The sequence below is a fragment of the Saccopteryx leptura genome, chromosome 3 (genome assembly GCF_036850995.1).
Source record: "Saccopteryx leptura isolate mSacLep1 chromosome 3, mSacLep1_pri_phased_curated, whole genome shotgun sequence".
Lineage (NCBI taxonomy): Eukaryota > Metazoa > Chordata > Mammalia > Chiroptera > Emballonuridae > Saccopteryx > Saccopteryx leptura.
This window is the reverse complement of record NC_089505.1, coordinates 271,459,237-271,481,071: the sequence shown is the minus strand read 5'-3', so window position 1 is coordinate 271,481,071 and position 21,835 is coordinate 271,459,237. Positions and strand designations below refer to the sequence as shown.

The following is a 21,835-nucleotide window of genomic DNA, read 5'->3' as shown; positions in this document are numbered from 1 at the left end:
ATAATCCCTATTCATCTTAGAAAAAAGATGGAAGGGCAGAGAGAGAGGAAGCTGGTTAACATTTCAGCTGTGATCTCTGATTATTCCACAGCTCTTCGGCTGTGCGCAAAGCCGTGCCTGGGAGTGGGTGGGTGTGGTCTTTCAGGCTCTCCCAGGGCAGAAAGGCCCTGCCCTGGAGCCGGGACACCTGCCTCTGGGAGCTCCCAGGGATCACAGGCCCTCTGTGGCAGTCAGCCAGTGGGTCAGAGGCTTGCTGAGGGACTGAGCCACTCCACTTCAAAGAGAATGGCTGTTAAAGCCCCAGGGGCCCAGGGTGTGGCTCCTGGCCCAGCTCTCTGCCCCATCTCAGCATGAGATCAGTGCTGCAGGAAGGCAACTGGGTTTACTGAAATGCAAAGGCTGAAGTAATCACATTCTTTAGAGGCTGGCTAAATAAGGAGCAGACCCCAGTCCTCTGGCAGGCATCGCCTGAGGATGTGAGCAGGTTTCATTGTGAGCAAGATTTAAGGGAAATGAGCAGCCTCACAGTCCCTGGGTTGCCATACAATGTTTGCAGGTAGGATGAGAACTTGATGACTCTGGAGCATTTAGATCAGGGGTCTCCAAACTACAGCCTGCCCACGGGCCGCATGTGCCCCCCTGAGGCCATTTATCCGGCCCCTGCTGCACTTCAGAAAGGGGCATCTCTTTCATTGGTGGTCAGTGAGAGGAGCACATTGACCATTTCATTAGCCAAAAGCAGGCCCATAGTTCCCATTGAAATACTGGTCAGTTTGTTGATTTAAATTTACTTGTTCTTTATTTTAAATATTGTATTTGTTCCCGTTTTGTTTTTTTACTTTAAAATAAGATATGTGCAGTGCGCATAGGGATTTGTTCATAGTTGTTTTTTTTTATAGTCCGGCCCTCCAACGGTCTGAGGGACAGTGAACTGGCCCCCTGTGTAAAAAGTTTGGGGATCCCTGATTTAGATCGTTTCTCAGGAAAAATCAGTCGAAGTGAGGCAGTTTTAAAGAGTTTGCATTTTATGTGGGTAACTGAAGGTCTTCAGGTTAACATCCTGGATTCGCTCATTGGGCTCCTGGGTTCCTGCTCTTAAGTTCTAACAAGTTACCCTGGAAGGTAAGTTGCAACTCTACTGAGGAGTTGGTTATTAAATGGGAGAAAGGCTGTCACAGTTGTAGGGAAATAAGTGTATCAAAGGAAAACAACAACAACAAAAAAGACTTTAAGAAGTATAACTGTTAATTTGTTCTCTGGAAAAGGAATCACACTCCTAGCTCTAAAGCTATGAAAGAAACCACAGAAGTAAACAAGGGATGATTCAATGACAGAAAGAGAAATGATCCTGTTCAATCAGAAAAAAAAAATAACAGAAAGCTATTAAACAAGTTTGTGAAAACCGTTGTGGAAAGTAAAGTGTTCATCTCTTTATATACCAGGCTCATACAAATATGTGAGAAAATAATAATAAAAAAACTGTAGATGACTAGACAGAGGAAACTGAGAGAAATAAATAGTTCACACACACAAAAAAATTTAATTAGAAAACAAATATTTTAAAAGTTTTATTGCAAGTTAAAACAGCATTGAGGTAACATTACACACCTAGTACCTGAGCAAAATAACTTCAATCGAAAAGCCTGCCATGTTGTTAAGTTGTCATGAAACGAAAGCACTTCCCCGTTGCTAGTGGCCGATTATATTGTACGTCCTTTTTGAAAATCAGTTAGGAATGTGAAAATATTTAACCCCATCATTCACTTCTAACACATTCTATCTTGAGGCTATGATTTAAAAGAAAAAAAAATTATATGTACAAAAATAAAATACTCTATGCTGTTTTGTCTAAGAGGAGGTAAAACATTCAATAAATTATAATATATTTAGTTGGATTGAGTATCAGAAATCAGGATAATGATAAAGACTGTAGAAAAATGCTTATGAAATACTGTGTGATTTTAAAAAATGCTATGCTGTATTTGCTGTACTATAATTGCAAGTAGGACAAAGCTATATGAACATATGAGTAATTACTTAACAGATGTGCATTGAACTTTTCTTTACCTGGATACTGTGTTAGAAATTAAAAATAAATAAATGGTAGTAACTGTATTGGGCTGGGTACTGTTCCTAAAAATTTTTTTTAAGGCTGTCATACTTATTTAATGATAGAAAAAAGGAGCCAGTTTTTTTTAACTATTTGGTATTGACTTGTGTTTCTTCTTTTGATTCCCTACATGTTTAGGCTGACGAGGGTGGTTTTGATTGATTGCAGGTCATGTTGGCGGAGCTCAAAGGCAAAGATGAAGTATATGCTGTAAAAGTCTTAAAGAAGGATGTCATCCTTCAGGACGATGATGTGGACTGCACGATGACAGAGAAGAGGATTCTGGCCCTAGCGCGGAAACACCCGTACCTAACCCAACTCTATTGCTGCTTCCAAACCAAGGTATGGGTAGGAAGAAGCTGGTGGACCTCTGGATCTCTGTCCTGGGATAGCATCTAAACTTGGGTATGGTGTCTTAACTGTCAAATGAAAAATCAGTTATAGACCCGCTCTATTATTTCCCTAAAACCTTGTAAAAAGGAATGACTTTTACCCTTGGAAAGATCAGGGTGTATTTGAACAGCATCCTCTTTTTTAAGGGCATGGAATTTTCCATTCAAGGTTGTGCTTGTGAGGGGTTGAGAGAGCCGTGGAACTCTTTACAGATGTATCTGGACAAAACCAAAGGACTAAACCCTGTGTTTGCTCCTTAGAGAAACAAACAGGTGTGGTTAGCCCTTGCACTGCTCGTAACTTACTATCACTACGCAAAATCACTCAAGTTCTGTGTTGTTTTCAGGTAAAATGAAAAAGAATGAAGGGCACCCTAACCGCTCCTAACTTGCGTAATGTCCATGTGAGGCAAGGGTTGTAAACAAGTGCTTAAAATGCCGTAGTGAAATATAGGTGGCATTTCAAATTCACCGTGTAGGAACCTGGTAACCAGAAGGTGGCAGTAAAGAAACGAAGATAATCTGTAACTACATTAGGGAGTCTAAAAACTCTGACTGAGTTTTACTTAGTAAGGAAGAGAAATGCCAACATTCTTTATGAAGCTCTTATTACCTCTTTTTTTTAGAAAAAAGAATAGTTGAAGTCTTTTAGGGTGCCTTACAGATTTGTAGCCCTTGGCTTCTTGGAAAGGTGAAGGTGACCTTACCTGAAACTTTCTCCTGTGCCTATGCGGAGCCCAGACCAAAGGGTGCCATTGCCTAGAGACGAGTCCTTGCTCCTTGGCATACTCTCACCTCTGTCATGGTGAATGCCAGTCTCCGCATCTACAATTCAACAGTTATTCATTTGGCAGATTTTTGGCTTATTATATTTTACTGAGCCATTCCCTCGTGCCAGGGTCTGGAGATACAGTGGTGAGCAAGGCACAGTCCCGGACTTCAGAGAATTCATAGCCTCTTTGGTATCCTGTTTCCCAAAGGGTATTTCTCAGAACCCTCCTCACTGGAGAAACTCTAAGACTAATGGACTCTGTGACCTATAATTTGGAACACTGCAGTCTTGACCTCTCTTCTAGTACCTCAATGTACATTTGCTAATTACAGTCCCCAAGGAGACCTGCAATGAAAAAAAAAATGGTTACCTTTATTTAATCTACTATGTCCTAATTATTTCATCCCAAACTCTGCCCCACCAAAATTTTCTATTTGTCTGATCCCGCAGGAGAATAAGAAATATCTTTAGAAAATCTGGAACTCCCTTTTCTAAACAAGTAAAGGACTTGTAATAGCTATCCTTATTTTTGATATGGGTTATGTAAGACCTAAGATTCTTGGATCTATGCATTTGTGTGGATATGTACACATGCAAAGCCCAACATTTTAATAGAAGATTAGTCTTAAGATCTTCCTTCTTTTCTTCACTTGAATAATTATAGATTAATGAGAAATGTATCTAATATTTCTTTATGTCCCATGGTGCCTGTCACAGGGCCTATCACAGCTGGTAGCTGTTCACTATCAGAATCAGAGGATTGGAAGACTTTTTAAATGAACTCTTCTAGTCTTTTCACCAGTGAGAAAATCAGATTTCAGAGAAGTCAAAGTCTTTTGCACACAGACGCTCTATATTGGCCAAATTGGACATAACCATTTGATTTCTGGGACTCCCAATCCAGTAGAGCCTTGCTCTGATTTCATAGTGTTACACCCCCTCTGTGGGAGACACCCCTTATCCCCTACCCCTAGTAGGTCAGCCATGCCTTTCACTGCCTGCGGTGGTATCCTGAGCAGGGATCTACACTAGTGTTCTTTCTTTGGATCTGTCAGTAAGAGACCCAACATCCTAGGAGGAGTCCATTGTAGTCATGGGACTCTGTGAGGCCCCTGTATATGGTGGAGCTTGGGGAGTCACTGTGAAAGGTCAGCTTCCCTATACCCCTTGGTGAGTGAGTGGGGTAGTACAAATGGGTGTCCCCAATGCCAGCCGTATTCCCTCAGCACATTTTAGAATATCAAGGCTGACTCTCCTCATTGTGTAACAGCTTTGGGGGCACAAAATGGTGTTGAATGACACCATGGGTTTCTTTATGGGAAAACAGTAACCCAGCTGACATGGAGATGGGAGTCTGGATGGCTGCAAGTTGAGGCTGAAAAGAGAAGTAACTTTCCTCTGTGGTTCAGAGATTCACTAACTCTTTCTCAAGCCAATCAAATGTCTGGTGGCCAGTTACTGGAGCAGCTTTGCTCCCTATGTCCCATGCCACCATTGTGCAGGGCAACCCAGCACACCTTACTCTGCACAACAGATGTATGTGCATCTAATTTTTCTAAAGCAGATCATATTTAACCTCACTGAAGGAAAATGAAAGGAATCTTATATAGACTTATGTTATAAACCTCCAACTGAACTTTTAGAAAACGTGACTTTTTTTTTATGACAATCAGTAGTCGTGGTTTTAAAGAGTGGCTATTATTCATGTGACTCTGAAGTAGGTGCTCTATGTGGGGCTATCAGCAAAAAGAAAGATGATTCTCAAGTGGAGGGACTTACCCAATAAGGAAGGGGAAGGTTATACTAATTTCCATAAGCAATCAGAGCAGCAGACAGCACTGCACAGTTCGGGTTCCAGTCTGGGTGTTATGTGCAAGCCAGGAGGGTCTGGAGGGGAGGGTGCTCTTTGGTGTCTGAAGAAGTGAAGGAGCGTAAGCCAGGCTTTGAAGAGCGGGTGGGAATGGGAGCTGAGTTAAGTAGCCAGAGTTCAGTCCTGCTTTAGTTTCACTTTTCCTGAACGGGAAGGGCAGTTCATCTGAGCCACTGTGAACCTAGTTCCGACAAAGACTCCATACATCATTAAGGAACACGAGACCTGACTGCAATCGAATTAAGATGTCTTGCCTTCTTGTTTAATTTAGACACACAGAGCATTGATAATGTTAAGTCAGGTTTAATTATTTTTAGGTGAGCCTTTCTACCTTTTTTTTTTTTTGAGACTTTATTTTTCAGTTTGTGGGTTGAAAGGAGCCCCGGTGGAAATATTTCTGATAGGCTGCCCTCGGCTTCCGAGTGTGTGCGGTGTGGGTCCCAGGCCTGGGAAGGATGACCAGTGGCAATGGTTGTGCAAACCCATAGGCATCCATCCTGAAGTAGGGTCACGGGTTAGTTCTGGTCCCTAGAGCCCACTGAATAAGCACATTATTCTTAACTAGAAAGCCCGGCGGTCATACGAAATGACCACTGTTCTAGATATTATAAATTATAATTAAAATGATTTGTGCAAAGGTGTCTGCTAATTCAAACTGAATTACCCAGGGCAGGCGGCGAGGATGCCCCTTTGCTTACTGCCCCACGGGGTTTCCCCCTTCTACTTGCTTAATTGCTTAAAGTAGAGTGCAATGAAGGAAACCACTGGCGGTACATTTCTTAAGAGCCACCGCTAGCTCAATAAATAAAGGTGATAAATAATAAAATGTTAATTCACATGTCAAAGATCTCTTTGTACACAACATTTCTTGTGTAGATCTTTCCATCATTTTTAAGCTCGCCTTGCAAGGACCATCAATTATTTTTAATTTTACGTCGTTCTTTCACGAACTCTTGAACAGGCAACATAAAGTTGACTGTGTCCAAATGCAGGCTCAGGTAAAAAAATGCCAACACGCTTAAGCGTTTGGCCCTGAGACTTATTGATGGTCAAAGCAAAGACAAGTTTTACAGGAAATTGTCTACGTCTCAATTGAAATGGCAACCCTGTTTGAGATGGAACCAAATCAATTCTTGGAATGACATGTATTTCACCTTTAGAGGAGCCAGTCCAAGACTTAGCTATTATGACATTATTTTTCAATTGGAGAACCTCTAGTCTTGTACCATTGCAAAGACCCCTTCTGGTGTTAAGATTTCTTAACAGCATAATAATTGCTCCAATCTTTAACCTCAATTTGTGAGGTGGCATGCCAGAAGGCGACAGACTATTTAAAAATTCCGTTGGAAAGTTGTTGGCACTCGCTTTATTATCAGCTACAACAGAATCAAAACTTAAATATGTCGTGTCATTCCCTTCTCTGCCTTTGTTCAAGGGACTCATTTTGTCGAGACAGGCTTTTTTGTCTTGCATCTGAGGCAAGCCTTGTTTCTCTATGCTCATCAGTCTCATTTTGCAGAGAAAGACGCATTTGCTCTGCGACTGAAGCAAGCCTTGTCTTTCTCTGCTCAGTGGTTTCTTTTTGTCGAGAAAGCCGTTTTTGTGCAGCTTTAGCTCCTTTTCTCTCCTCTTCAGTGCTGTATTTTCTAGGAGGCATTCTTAAAAGAAATTTCGTTAAGACATAGTTTTTATGTAAAACAGATGATTGCCAATGCAAACAAATGTTCACCTTCCCCCTGACACGCTCAATTTGCGTTCAGCCGTGGCAACTTCACCCCATTGGCTAGTACAGTTACGCAAGTAACCAATAAGCTATCGGCGGCAAACAGACACTTAAGCCGCATATAATAAAGAAGAGTGATTTGGCCTCTTCTCTACCAAGTCTGCCTAACCTCGGCTCATTGTACGCTGATCATTCTCTGTGGGATCCAGAAGGAAAAAAACCCCATGAAATGGTTCCAGCTTTCCAGGGCTAGTGAGAAAAGGCAGACAGGCCAGTAAATTAAGTAAATAATGTGCATTTAAATCACATTTAATCCAGTGTTTGACTCGACTTCCCACTATATTGCGTGCTCTTTGGATGCTAGAATAAATCGAAACAGCTAGGGAAAACTACAAGAGTATTTAATTAACTGTCAAATGTGTGGGATGAAAAGGGGATAAGAGACTTCTGACTCCAGCCGAGATGGAGTGGCCTCATTCCTCTCAGCTTCTCTCTCTTACAACTAAAAAACCCTGGGCATAATTCATGTTTTATAAAGGCATTATGCCCTTGAAGACTGACAGCCATAAAGAATTATAGAAATTGTACTATCTGTTGATGTGCACCAGAAACTGAAATTTTCCTACTTAACACTGCCAGATGATATAATGAATGACATAGAGTTAGTAGCAGTGTTTAATATTTTCATACATATACACATACATAATAACTGCCTCTTGGTTAGAAAAAAAAGTATGGCCTGTAATAATTTTAATGAATGTACATGTATTTATTGAGTATCTGTTATATCTCAGACACTGTTAGATTCAGGAGCTACAAAGCTCAAAAGATAACAACTCCAAACTCCTGAAGGTTACTGTTTAGTGGGAAGAGAGGCACATGAAGAGTGATACCCTGTAGCATGGTAACTCTTCTAATGGACCTATTTAGGTGATTGTTTTGAATCTCTGCTGAAGGTAGTTTGGAAGGCTTCCTGGAAGAGGTGGGATCTAACATAGACCTTGAAGCATGGGTAGCATTTGGAAAAGGATGAAGGCAAAGAAATGGTTGATGAGACCTAGACTTAATTCCAAATTTCATTTGCATTATTATTTTTCCAAAGCCAGAACCCCCAACTCATTCTGTGTCCTACTTCTTCCAACGAAATGACAATGAAACAACAACAAGGAAGGAGAGGAAGAAAGGGAAGGGTATTTGCAAAATAAAGAAGGAATACTTGCATCTGCAGATCAAATGCTGAATGGTAGAGAGGGGAGGGTAATACTGGGGCTGCTGGTTTGGGTTGGGTACTCAGCAAACTTTGAACTATGGGCTTAGGGGGAGGAGTGATTTCAAGAATTGCTTCTGTGGGGTCCCATTCTCCTAGTGATAGGAGAGCCACTGATTGGTGGGTTTGTTTTGCTTTTGTTTTTGTTTTTATGGTTACAGGAGATACAATTATCAGGCATTTTAGATTCTGTGTATGATCCCCATTGTGACATCATCTCTTCCAACTGGATCCCACAAAACCTGATTTGAGTAAGCCCATACATGATTTTTCCTCTTTAATATTAACCTCTCCCTGATTGTCCCCATCCCCCAGCCTCTGGCATTTCCCACCAAGCCTGGGAAGCCAACTCCAGGAGGGCTTTGCCTGTGTGAGCTGCCTGCACAGGAAACGGAGGGTGAACTCCTAGAGAATCTCCCTTGGCCCGCCTCCCTTGCTGCCCTGGGGGAAATGCAGAATGGAAAAATCCTTAAAAAGCAACTGGAGAGACATTTTTCAAATGAGTTGTAATAACCAGTATGCGCATAGGGTAAGAACTACGGAGAAAGAAGAGTTGACAATTCAGAGTAAACTTGTAGTTTCAAGGAATTCTGATGTGTATATTGACCATTAACTCTGAAGTATAGCAAACACGAAAGCAAAACAGCAAATTAAGAAATTAGGCCTTTGATAGGTTTTTGTTAAAAATAAAAAGAAAAGATTTGACTGTGTCAGTTTAAATCTAAAAGACTCAGGGAAACAATTGAATGAAGTATGGGTCTCTTTGCTCTGAATGCACTGTCTGAGGCCGCATGGATCCGAGGGCCTGGGCGGGCTGGTTGGTTTTGGTTACTGTCTCACAAAAGGGAATTGAGATATTCAACCCGAGAATCAGTCTGTGGGTCAGGCAGCCAGCTAGCCACCTGGGAATCAATATGCTTGCCAATAAAAGGTTTCCAGTCAAGATAGCCTCAGTAATTTTTAACAGATTTTGTAGAAATGAGCTCTGTATCAGAGAGTACGCACTTAGCATTGGCAGAGTCAATTGTCAAAGTGATCAGACTCCAGCAAAGTCCATCCCCTTAGCCCTGAAGATCATTCTTGCCTGAGAATGTGGGTTGGTCAACAATGCCATTTCTTTTAATCAGCCAAAGAAGACATCTTCAGTGAGGGGCTACAATGTGCAGAGCACCGCAGGGTATGACATGACTGTTATGCCTCTGTCTAATTTGTGGGGTTATAAACTCTATTCACTTGAGGAGGGATGGTTTAATGACTATGAGGACTGGTGGGGAATGAGAGGGTGGGTGGGGTTGAGGGATGTCTATGTGCAGATAGGTCAGAGGTGCCCAAACTAGTCAAAGAGAACAGATCATGGTTTTCATAATCAAGCAAGGCTTCATGGAGTAGAAGAACCAGGTCTGGAAGCATATCAGGAAGCATTCTGTGTGATGAAACAAAAGGTTGTGGACTTATTTGATGCTCATATGTCCCCCCAAGGCAGAGAGGCATACTTGTTGGCACTTAGTCTAGGATGCTGCTGCCTACTGTTTGTAACTTCTTTGCCTCTAAGGAAACCTTGCATTTGAATAGGCCCGTTTCTTTAAAAAATGGCTTCACTGAATCAGCCATCCTACCTTTTCCTACTGATGTCTCTGTGAGGCAAGGATTGTTGCTTCCCTTTAGGGATAAGAGAACAGGCTCAGCTAGGTCTCATGGCCTGTTTGTAAAAGCACCAGGATTGTAATCAAGGTTTCCCTGATAGGACATTATTTTGTCTCCAGCCTTTCCCTCCTGTCCAAATTCTCTACTTCAAATAGTCTCACCTCCTAGTCTCCTCTCTCCAGTTCCTATCTGCTGTCATACACACGTGAGAAAGGGTGTGTTTTACTTGCATTCAATGAGATAGGAATTAAAAAATTAATGACCTGGTGAGAGTAGTAGGATCTATCAGCCTGTTTGCAGAAATGTTTGTTTACTGAGAAGGCAAGAGAGAAGGGGAGAGAAAGGGACATGGGCACAGGAATTATATCTAAAATGGGTTGGAGCGAGACGAGGCACTCACACTTGTCTATTCAGCCATTGTTTATTGAGTACCTACTATGTCCCGTGCCATGGGGTGATGTGCCACCTGCTGAGGGCTTTAGTGGGAACACAGGAACATGTTGTTGTTCCACAATGTGAAAAATGCTGGCCTCTGCTAGTGCCTAGAACTCATTACTTCGTTCTCCTTCAGAAACTGTTGGCCTTGGCTTTTAAAAAATAATATTTAATTTTTTATCACAAATAATATTTGTTGATTGTTTAAAAATTGGAAAATTCATAGGGGACAATGAGAATGATTGTAATGACTATTAACATTTTGATGTGTCTAATTCTAGTTCAAAAACACCTATCTGTTTATACATATATACTTCTAAAATTGGTACCATACTCCTCTATGAAAATATTTCACTAAGTGATATATATTGTGACTGCTTTTATTGTCACTAAACATTCTTCAACCAAATGGTTTCTAAGTTTCTACAATATGGGAGGGCTCCTTGCAGAGAAATCCTGCGTTTGGTGGTTGCAGGTTGTCAGTAAGTCCTTGGCTCCCTGGGCGGCGCTATTAGTGGTAAGTGACCCAGAATGCACTGCCCAGGGTGGCCCAGAGATGGCATTTGCCTTGGTGCCACAGAACTGCCTCATTCTCTTTATAGTCCTCTCTTTCTATAACAAACTTGAGTACAGTTTGTAAAGAATCTGACATTAATGTATGTCATGGGTAAATCACATTAACGAGATTTATTTTTAATTTAGAAGATTAAATTTAACAGGGTAACATTGATCAATAGTGCACAAAGATTTCAGGCAAACATCACTACATCATTTGAATTGTCAGTTATATGTTGTATATCCGTCACCAAAGCCAAATCATTTTCCATCACCTTATATTTGTCCCTTTTTATACCATTCCCCCAAGCCCCCTCCCTCTCCCTCTCCCTACCATCTCCCGCCCCCTGGTAACCACTGCACTCTTATCTATATCCATGGGTCTCAACTTTATATCCCACCTAAGTGTGAAATCATACATTTTTTTTTAGCTTTTTCTGATTTATATTAATGAGATTTAAACTCCTTTGACATTATATTTGTATGTTGATATCACCAGTAAGGAGTATAGTCACCCAGCTATCCACTTATTCTTCTAAGTTGTAGTTTTTGAATTAGGTTTTAGGGAGGTACTTCGGGAGTTCCCCTTTGCACATGTGCACAAACACGCACATGCTTCTGGACACACAGACCCTGTGTGTGTGCAGTGGCGAGAGGACGTTCATGCTCCTCCTATTCCATTCAGAGAAATTCCACTTTCAGCTGCTTCACATATTAGTATTCCAAGTAGAATTTCATTTGAAGAGAGGATTTCATTTTGGGAGAGGCAGGGAGTTTAAAACCACTGCAATGTCTGCTGAGAGTTTGGAGCAGGTCTTGATGATTTTTAACCACCTAAATGCAATCAGATGTGTATACACCTGATTGTTTCCTGAAGGTTTCCATTACAAGTGTCTGTCCATTATTAATAAGGGCATGTTCCTGAGACTTGAGTAGAGATGGAATTTGGGAAGCAGACTGGAAATGTACATCTCTAGCGTTCTCTGTGAGTGCTGTCTCTCATTTGGATGGATCACTGGTAGAAGTACCTAAAAGCCTGTGCTTAAACCATTTTGGCTCCTGGAAGGAGGTTTTTCATCCTAGAAAAAGAGAGAGTGATAGAGAGCATGTGGCTGGGATAGGAGGGTTCCCCAATTCTGAGCATGAGACTCTGCTCTGTGGCAGAACCTTGTTAGGTGCCCCTGGGAGAGGGGAGGGACAGGGACTCTTGTGTTCAAAGAGAGATGACAATATATATCCAACAGTAACTTAGAATAAAGTAGTATGTGATAAAGAGGGAAGAGACTTAGCACCTACTCTGTAGCAAGCCTTGTGCAAGTACTAATTTTATGAGCCTTATACAGTTCCATGTGGTAGAGATATTGTTGTCATTTCTTTGGACAGGTAAAGAAACTGAGGCTCAGGGAGGCTCAGCAACTTGGCCAGGGTCACACAGATAGTTCAGTGAGAGAGCTGGGGCTCAGCTGAATGATCTGTAGTCCTGCCTCCCGTGGGAGGGAAGGACCTCCGCGGGAGAGGAATGTGCTCTCGGAGGTGGGGAGTCACTGCATGGAGGGTGAGGAGCGGCACGGCAAGTTTCAGGCAGGGAGGAGTTTGCAGGAAGAAACCCCTAATTTAAGGAGAGTAGTGACATGTCCTGCTGAAACAGCAGGCGCACACTGGGAGAGCACGAGAAAGGCAACTTCATAAGGGAGATCCTGGCTCAGCTGTGGAGTTCTTACAATGCCAGGCGAGGAGTTTGGACTCACGCTGGAAGTAAAGGATTCCTGGAAGGTATCACAGGAAGTGATGAAACAGAAGGCACAATGTGGCAGCTCTGTGTGGTGTTTATTAAAGGGGAAAATGAAAAGCAGAGCTACTGGAGAGCAGGCTGTTTCAGTAACACAGATCCAGGCATAGCGGGAGAACAGAAGTGGGTTGTCAGGGGCCACCCATTTCCCCTCTGATCCAAGAAGGCCAGCCTGCTTGTGAAGAAAGTAGAACACTCCATCAAATACTCTAGAAAGGCCCTGGGCGGTTGGCTCAGTGGTAGAGCGTCGGCCTGGCGTGCAGGAGTCCCGGGTTTGATTCCCGGCCAAGGCACACAGGAGAAGCGCCCATCTGCTTCTCCACCCCTCCCCCTCTCCTTCCTCTCTGTCTCTCTCTTCCCCTCCCGCAGCCAGGGCTCCATTGGAGCAAAGTTGGCCCGGGTGCTGAGGATGGCTCTGTGGCCTCTGCCTCAGGTGCTAGAATGGCTCTGGTTGCAACAGAGCGACGCCCCAGATGGGCAGAGCATCGCCCACTGGTGGGTGTGCCGGGTGGATCCCAGTCGGGTGCATGTGTGAGTCTGTCTGACTGCCTCCCCGTTTCCAACTTCAGAAAAATACCAAAAAAAATACTCTAGAAAATATTGGCTGGGTAACCCTGGATGGTTGAGAAACAAGAACTTAAATCGCTGCCAGCTGGGTTGTATGACCTATATCCTTCTAAGATGTCATGTACCCTCGGTTCAATGGGTACATAATGGTCGAGTTTAAATAAGAAGTTTCATCTTGAAATCTAAAACCAGAGGTCCAAGTTATCTAACTGGTTTTGTTCCCCAAACAAAGCCAGTTTCCTCATTGGTTGACGTCAGACCTCCTGTAACCCTCCAGTGCCATCTATTGGATTTCAGGATTTGCCTTTTTTTTTTCTTTTTATAAATGTGTTTATTTTTAGATTCATACTGAATCTTTGTTGTATTACAGATGGAGTATTTTGCAGAGAAACTTCTTTCCAGTCTATTGAGATTATGCAGATTAAACAATGGCTTTTCTCATATAACTTGAACTTTTATCCCAATGGTCTCAGGTACTTTAGACCTTGCTGGTCCTTCATGCTTTGACTTTGAAGATCTTGCCAGGTGGTGGGTACGTCCCACTGAGCGATGCATGTTCCTGTGTGCTGTATTGATTTGTAGTGAACGTGGGATACAGGAAAGAAGGCACTGTCAGTCAAGCTGTGGTTTTAGCTCTGGCTTCTGCCACTGAAGCTTGCTGTGAGGCAGTTCTCTAGGCACTGATTTCTTCACTCATAGTGAAAGATGGGCGAGAACACATGAGGGGAGTTAAACGACATGGTCTCTAAGATTTCCAAACCTGATTCTAAAGATCTGTGAAAATGCACCTCATTGGTAACCACCATGGGACCAGTGCAGACTGGTTTCTAATGCTCGGGGGGAAAAGTGTTTCTGTCTAGTGTTCCTTTTTCCAAGCGCAGTTCAGTGAAGGTCTCTACCTTGATCAAAGCCTTTATGTCCACAAGGCTGTCATTCTACATCAGGGTTCCAAGTTCAAACACACTTTCAATAACTAATGGTTCTACATCAGAAGAGCTACCAGGAGGTATGACAGTTGTCAATATCTTGTGGATGTCACAGGCAGGAACAAACTGGGTCCTTCCAAAAACTTTAAATGACAGATGCTTCCGGCTCAAAACCCGTGTGATTCCTGCACCGCTCTATCACCAGAAGGGTGGGTTCTGTTTAGCTCTTTGAGCTACTCGTTAATTCCTGAATCTTGAAGACATAAACTTGAGCATAAAATGCAGGCATTCAGACATTCCTTCCTCATCTACAGGAAACGGTACTAACAGTTTGCAGGATTATGAGAGTAAAAAGCCCATTTTTATCCAAATAGGCATTTTTGTGGGAGTGAAAAATTGAAGGTTAGTGGATTTCTTTCTAATCTATAGAAATTGGTCAAAGCTTAAGGTGAAGATGTGAAACTTAAAATCCCAATTTTATAAAAAGGCACATGTAGACTGCATAGGTAAAGAAGGACAAGAATACGAAGGAATGTGAGCAGTTGGACAAAACTAGAAAGAAACATAAAGACTGTGCAACAATATTAATGCTATGGTGCTTGGGGGGGGATGTCTCTTTTTGGAAGATGATAATGTTTGAATGTATTGCTTGGATCTTTAAACTTACCAAAAATGTCACTTTGATGTAAGAAAATATTTGAATTGGAAAGGTGAGGCACTGGCCACAGCCTACCTAAATGTCACAGTTTGCATCCAAGGGAACAGGATGAATCAGTGCAGTTGCTGTGACATATTTTAAGGAGAATGCTTGAGGGATTTTTAAAGGATATTTTTAAAAGAGGGAGAGTGATACCCCCTTAAGAACTGAGACCTGAGCCATAAAACTCGGTGATTAAAAAGGAGGATACACAGATAAAAGATGTAAGCCCTGGAAAGATACATGCTACATGACTACATTTATGTGAATTCCCCAGATAGGAACAGCTAAACAATATATTGTTTAGAGATAAGCACATTGGTGATGAAACTGTAAAGAAAAACAGGGCAGTGATTACCAGGGAAGTTCATAGGATCACCTCCTCCACCCCCCGCACGGAGGGAGCGAGGGGGGGATGTGATCAGAGTTTATGGGAGCTTCTGAGGACCAGTCATCATCTTCTGTTTGTCAAGATGCGTCATGGCTGAATGGAAGTTTGCTCTATTGGAGTATTCTTTAAAATGTGGATGTATGTTTTATATATTCTTCTGAAGGTATACTTTATAATGAAAGAGGGAAGAGGAGAACAAGACCATGAAGAAACTCAGACTGCCATAGATTTATATTAGTGTTTTAAATAATGATATCTAAAAAAAGGGAGGGAGAGAGGGAGGAAAAGAAAGAAAGAAAGAAAGAAAGAAAGAAAGAAAGAAAGAAAGAAAGAGAAAGAAAGAAGAAAAATTCTCACTGTAGTGAAAACCGAGCTTGAGGACAGTGTCTGCATAACATTATTTTGCCACGAAAGTCTTGAATTTTTCCTGTTGTCTTTGGCAGTGAGGACTGTCTCAAGGACGGAGGAAGTGTGGCAGCTGGTCACATGGTCTGTTTAGCTGAAAGGATAAAGCAGAGTCCCCATCCCCTGACCCAAGACCAAGGCCAAGCTGGGGCTGGAATCAGGGGTTATCCACAGAGAGCTGGCCCACTTCCGCCCAGCCGGGGCCGCCCTTTCACTGGTTGAGAATTCGTAGGAAGAACCCAGCCCAGCCTTCCTCTTAGCATGCAGCTGTCAGTAGGAGAGAACCCTTCCCTGCTTTTCACAACTTTGGTGTTTCTCAATACTTTTTAAGCCATGTGTTCTAGAGCCAAGAAGAGGTAGTCAAACATTTCATTTAGTAAATGATGAAAACCATAGACATCTTTACATTTTCCATCTACAAAATTATAAATTGGTTCTGCTTTTAAGCAGTATACATAATGTGCTTTCAAGATTCTGACGTATCTATCCTCTGTCGGGGGACCTGTCCCTTCCTGTGCCGCCCTCCCTCATTCCTGCCACTGGTTGAAAATTGCTTTCATTGCTGCCATCACCAGCAGCAAACATTTATAGGATGTTTTCTGGAAGCCAACAATAATAGCAACTGGCATTTTGACAGTGCTTACTGTGTACCAGTACTTCTTACAGCTCTTTACATATATATATTTGTTTTGTCTTTTTGTCTTTTTCTGAAGTGAGAAGCAGGGAGGCAGAGAGAAAGACTCTCGCATGCACCCGACCGGGATCCACCCGACATGCCTGCTAGGAGGCAATACTCTGCCTACCTGGAACGTTGTTCCATTGCTCCATTGCAACCAGAGTCATTCCAGCACCTGAGGCGGAGGTCATGGAGCGTCCTCAGCGCCTGGGCCAACCTTGCTCCAATGGAGCCTTGGCTGCAGTAGGGAAAGAAAGAGATAGAGAGGAAGGGTGGAGAAGCAGATGGGTGCTTCTCCTGTGTGCCCTGACCGGGAATCGAATCTGGGCCTTCCACACACCGAGCTGACACTCTACTGCTGAGGCAACTGGCCAGGGCCTCTTTATATATATTGATTAACATAACCCTTGCTAGGGCTCTGAGAGGCAGAGACGAGGAGAGGCAGAAGGCCCTCACCAGGATCACACAGCTAAGAAGTGGTGGAACTGAGATTTGAACCTAGGCAGCCTCTACTAACTTGGCCCTCGTGCACACCATTCTGCTGTGCTGTCTCAGATAACATGCCAATGACTTGACAGGTTTGGTTTACTCTTACCACACCTCTTACAGTAGTTTATTAATTTGTTTATTTATTTATCTCTGACCATTTTTTTTATTCCCCCATTTTAAGGATGAGCATACTGAGGTTCACAACTTTATTTCACAGAGGGTTGAACAGAGGGAGCTCTGAAAGTGGCTTGGGGATGGGACCAGTGAAGATTCATTTGTTCATTGTCCCCGACTTCTTTATCTCCCTCCTCGCATCACCTCCAAACCCCCCCTAAAATAAGAAGTCCTCCCCGTGTCCCCCAGTCCTGGGGTATTTGGCTCCTAGAACAGGAGGAAAGGGCAGATCCTGGGGCGAGAGCATGAGCAAGCCCGTGCATGTGTTGCCAATTGCTTAGACTTCATGGAAAGAAGTTTGTCTTATTATGGGTTTTTTGTGGGAAAGCTTTTTATACAATGCTGGCTGACGTCTGAGCTTTAAAGTAAACAACTACATCATTTCATGCAGAGAGAGTCAGGAAAAAGGAAACTAAGAAAATATCAAGCTCCTCCAGCCCGCTCTTGCTCTCTTTTTAATAGAAGAGGAGGAAATGATGTGTAGGGGGTTTTGCTGGGATCCTTGTAATAGAAGGTTCCATACAGAATGAACCCCCTTCTCAAGTTGCGTTATATCTGAGCAAATATTTCCTACCCCGTGCTTTCTTCTCAGCACCCTCAGAGGGGTAGAAGGAGGAAAGCCTACCTGCAAAGCGTGACTGGAAGATTCTATGCACCCATTAAAAAGTTAAGCTGCTTCTCATCAGGAAGTGGTGAAAAGTCCTCACTTACAAAATTGCTGGGCGGCTGAGTGGGGTGACGGAGCAGACAGTATTTTATGGCCCTTACATCCTAGGGTGGGACATGTCCACTTCTGTCTCTGTTGTCTAAGAACATGGGCAGTGTGGTAGACATCTCCCTTTCACATGGAGAAGAAAGGCAGCACTGGAGAAGCGTCCAGATAAGGAAACGCTCAGAAACGCAGCCAGCTTGCTGAGAAAAACCCCAGTCCCCAGCCATAAACCTCCTTGTCTAATATCTGCATCCTTTAAATCCACACCAGGGACTCTCTGGAGGACCTTCTTGGTGATCATCAGACTTAAGCTTATCCTGTCATCTCATAATCTCTCAGGACAGCAGTATTTGGGTGTCGGGGGTTAGGGAGTAGGGGAGAAAAGGACAGAATATGCAACCATCAGAATGACCATTGGGCTTCTCCAACCCTGCACCATCCTGAGGATTCTAAGTGCTGTCCCTTCTCCCCATCAGGGGTACTTCTGAAGAGTGATGGCTCCTCTCAGAGGTGACTGGGGGGGTGTGTAAGATGTAAGGGTCTACCTTTAGGATTGCTGAAATCAATGTCTTCTAAGGCCTCTGCTAGAGTAGCACTTTCTATAGCAAATTGTAACTAAGCTGTAACAATAGCAGAAAGGAATTATCCGCTTGCATGACTTTGCCTTTCCCCGTCCCAACCTACCGCCTTTCTCCTTGTCCCACATGATGTGGTATAGTCCCTGTCTCCCTGCCCCACAAACTTTAGCATCCTGCCATCTTCGTCATCCATAGAATAAGAGAGTTTTTCTCCCTGAAAATGGTTGTTTTCATTTTGAGTTTCCTTTCATGATAGGTTGGAACTTCTCTGGGGTGTGTAGCTTGCACTTTTCCTTGAACTCATTACCTCTAGGGCAGGGGTCCGGGGGTCGGGAACCTATGGCTCGTGAGCCAGATGTGGCTCTTTTGATGGCTGCATCTGGCTTGCAGACAAATCTTTAATAAAAAAAAATAATGTTAAAAATATAAAACATTCTCATGTATTACAATCCATTCATTTCCTACTGCTCATGTTCATGGTTGCGGGTGGCTGGAGCCAATCACAGCTGTCCTGTGGGACAACACCAAATTTTTATTGGATAATGTGTAACATACACGGGCCATTGTATGGCTCTCACGGAATTGCATTTTAAAATATGTGGCGTTCATGGCTCTCTCAGCCAAAAAGGTTACCGACCCCTGCTTTAGGGCGTACTATTTTTATATAGCTTCCTTGTGAGTGATGTAGCAAGCTTCACGTGAGCAGGGATGAATATTGAAATAGACTTCCCTTAAGCACTATTTTGGGTAATAACAGGAGCAATAGATTATAGTGGGACAGCCATTTTGATTTTTATTTGAAATGAATCACTTGTGGAAGAGTTTTATAAACAGACCAAAAGAGCTTGCCCACTTTTACCACCCTATTCTGAGACTTGGGCACCGCCCATGGCCCATAAAATAAAATGTCCTTTGTCGGATCTCGACCTGCTCTCTTCCCTCTCCCTGCCCGAGTTCTAGACGTGCCATACAAACACCTGCCTTCCGCCTGTCCTCTTTGCCTAGGATGATGCAGCCACATGTCTGATTCCAAATTTCCCACCATTCTGCTCACATCTAGCCTCTTCAGTTCATCTGAATCCTTTAGTGGTTATTAATTACTCTTCTCATTTGGTACCCAGCATATACAACCTGACTCTCTGGTAGATTTGTATGCATGAATGACTTACGTCCTTAAACCAACTATAAACTCCCAGTAGCCAATGCAAATTTCTAAGTGTGTGTGTGTTCTAGAAAAGCCCACTTACCCTGAGTAAGTGCTCAGGAAATACATCCTGTGGAGTGTGATCACACCCAGCAGTAATCATTTCAGAGGAATTAAAATCAGCTGATTTATCAGCTACTGTCTTGCAGCTAATTAATTCTTCATCCTCCCGCTTTCCTCACCTGGCTGTGGAATCCAGAGCAGGGTTATATCCCAGTGTTTTTCAACCACCAGTTCATGGACAGTTCTGCCAGAAATTTCATGCTGGTCTGCGAAAGAGTTAACCACCCTGATATTGTATGAAGATTAAAGACCCAGTGACCTTGGTTGAATTCATGTATGCTCAGGGTAATTTCTGCCTAAGTGGTCCACAAAATAATTTTATTTTCACCAGTCCCCAAAGTGTTAAAATATTGAAAACCACTCTTCTACACTATTTCCTCACATTGCCCTTCACAGCCACGCCCTAATGGATTGCAGTCAGTTTGGGAGAGAACCACCTTACACCAGGGGTCCCCAGACTTTTTACACAGGAGGCTAGTTCACTGTCCCTCAGACCGTTGGAGGGCCAGACTATAAAAAAAAACAAGTATGAACAAATCCCTATGCACACTGCACATATCTTATTTTAAAGTAAAAAAAACAAAATAGGAACAAATACAATATTTAAAATAAAGAACAAGTAAATTTAAATCAACAAACTGACCAGTATTTTAATGGGAACTATGGGCCTGCTTTTGGCTAATGAGATAGATGGTCAAGTGCTCCTCTCACTGACCACCAATGAAAGAGGTGCCCCTTCCGGAAGTGTGGTGGGGCCGGATAAATGGCCTCAGGGGGCCGGCCGTAGTTTGGGGACCCCTGCCTTACACACACTCATCTCATAGCTCCCTAGGATCAGGGTATTTCATTTTGAACAGGCGTTTAGTTTTCAGAGACCTATTGTTTTGTCTGATTTTCTTCTTATTATTTTATTTATTTATTTATTTAGCTACCAGCAAATATTAAGGATGCCCATGAATCTTGGTTTTCTCTTGCCCAAGGCGGAAGTAGCAACGCCCCCCCCCCCCCCCCCCCGCAGTGGCTGCCATGAGAATCCAGTGAGAACATGCCTGTTCGCAGGTGCCTGGAGGGCAGCATGTGCAGCTCTTCAACTGCTGCCCCAAGTCTCTTTGCCCATTATCACCTTACTTTGTCTTCACAGGACCTAGGAGATAAGCAGAGGGTAGTATATTTTAACAGAGGAGGAAACAGGCTCAAATCAGTGAAGGGACTTGCTCACGGGCCCATGACACGTGGCCCATGCCCACTCCAGCGCCACCCTCCAGGCTGTGTTCATTTCCACCCTCCAGGTTGCATTCATTTCCAGGGCGATGGGGAGAGGGCAGCCTGCACCTATGGGATGGACCCCAGCACCGGGCTCTGCCTGAGGACGCTCCCATCCCTCTCTTATGATGGCCATGAGTTTGCTGGCAGAATTGGCCCTCATTATGGTCAGGCCAGCCCCTCACCCCAGCCTTCCGGAAACTTCTCCTCTGCTTGCCCCCAGGAACAGGATTTGTTAAAGGTTACCATGTATTTTTCTTGCATCCTCGTTATCCCAGAAAGTTCCAGGGTGAGTTGGGAGTTTTTATTGGCGAGGCAGCAAACAACCCAGGCGGTGAGGGTGCGCGGAGGCCTGGAGTCAGATGGGCAAAGCAAGAGGCGATTTATGAGAACCCCAGAAACCTTAGACCTTCTCCATCAAGAGCTTGAGAGAAAGGGATGAAGCATGTTAATCCTTCCCATTATTTCCTCATTAAGAAGAGTGACGCTCTAATTAGTCATGGGTAAAGTTTCTCTTCTGAGGTGTGTGCGTTTGGGGATATTAATGAAATTTCATGTTTCCCAGCTGAGATTTCCACATCTGTGGCCTGCCAGTGTTTTCGGCTGTGAGAAAGGAACTCTTTGCCAAGAATTCACCATGTACTGGAAACAGGAAAGTATGGAAAATGATGTAGTTATCATCAGTGCTGCTTCTAAAGGTCAAAGTTTCATTTATAGAACTGGAGCCATCCAGTTGGAGGAGAAAGGCCCATTCTCGTCTGTAATCAGTGTGAAAGGTGCAGAAGCATGGACCAGCTGCCCTCCACACATGCTGCAATGGTAAGAAATCAACATGTAGTATTTACAAAGATCATCACTTCTGGGAGGATTAGAGGAGGAAAGGTGAACCAGACATTAGGTATGGACTTCAGTCTCTCATCTTATCTGCAGGCATGACAGAACCTAACCACATCAGCATTTGGGGAGCAGCAGAGGGGCTGGGTAGCCCCCATCACTCCTCCTCACTGTCACTAGGTGTGACGAGAAATGGAGCCTTCCTTGGTCTCCTCAGCAGAGCCCCACACCCTGTCTCCTGGTCACTGTCAGGCATGGATCTTGCCAAGTGGATTCTTGCATTGGCCCTCATGGCGGGG

At 43.4% G+C, this 21,835-nt stretch overlaps 1 protein-coding gene across 2 annotated transcripts in view; it reads left to right on the top strand.

Annotated features, from left to right (window-relative positions):
* Positions 1-21,835, top strand: part of PRKCE (protein kinase C epsilon) — a 512,328-nt gene that overhangs the window by 350,242 nt on the left and 140,251 nt on the right. For both annotated transcript variants that reach the window (XM_066378351.1, XM_066378350.1), the window contains one exon: positions 2,279-2,452. In XM_066378351.1, coding sequence (XP_066234448.1) covers positions 2,279-2,452 — 174 coding nt within the window. The remainder of the gene's footprint in view (positions 1-2,278; positions 2,453-21,835) is intronic.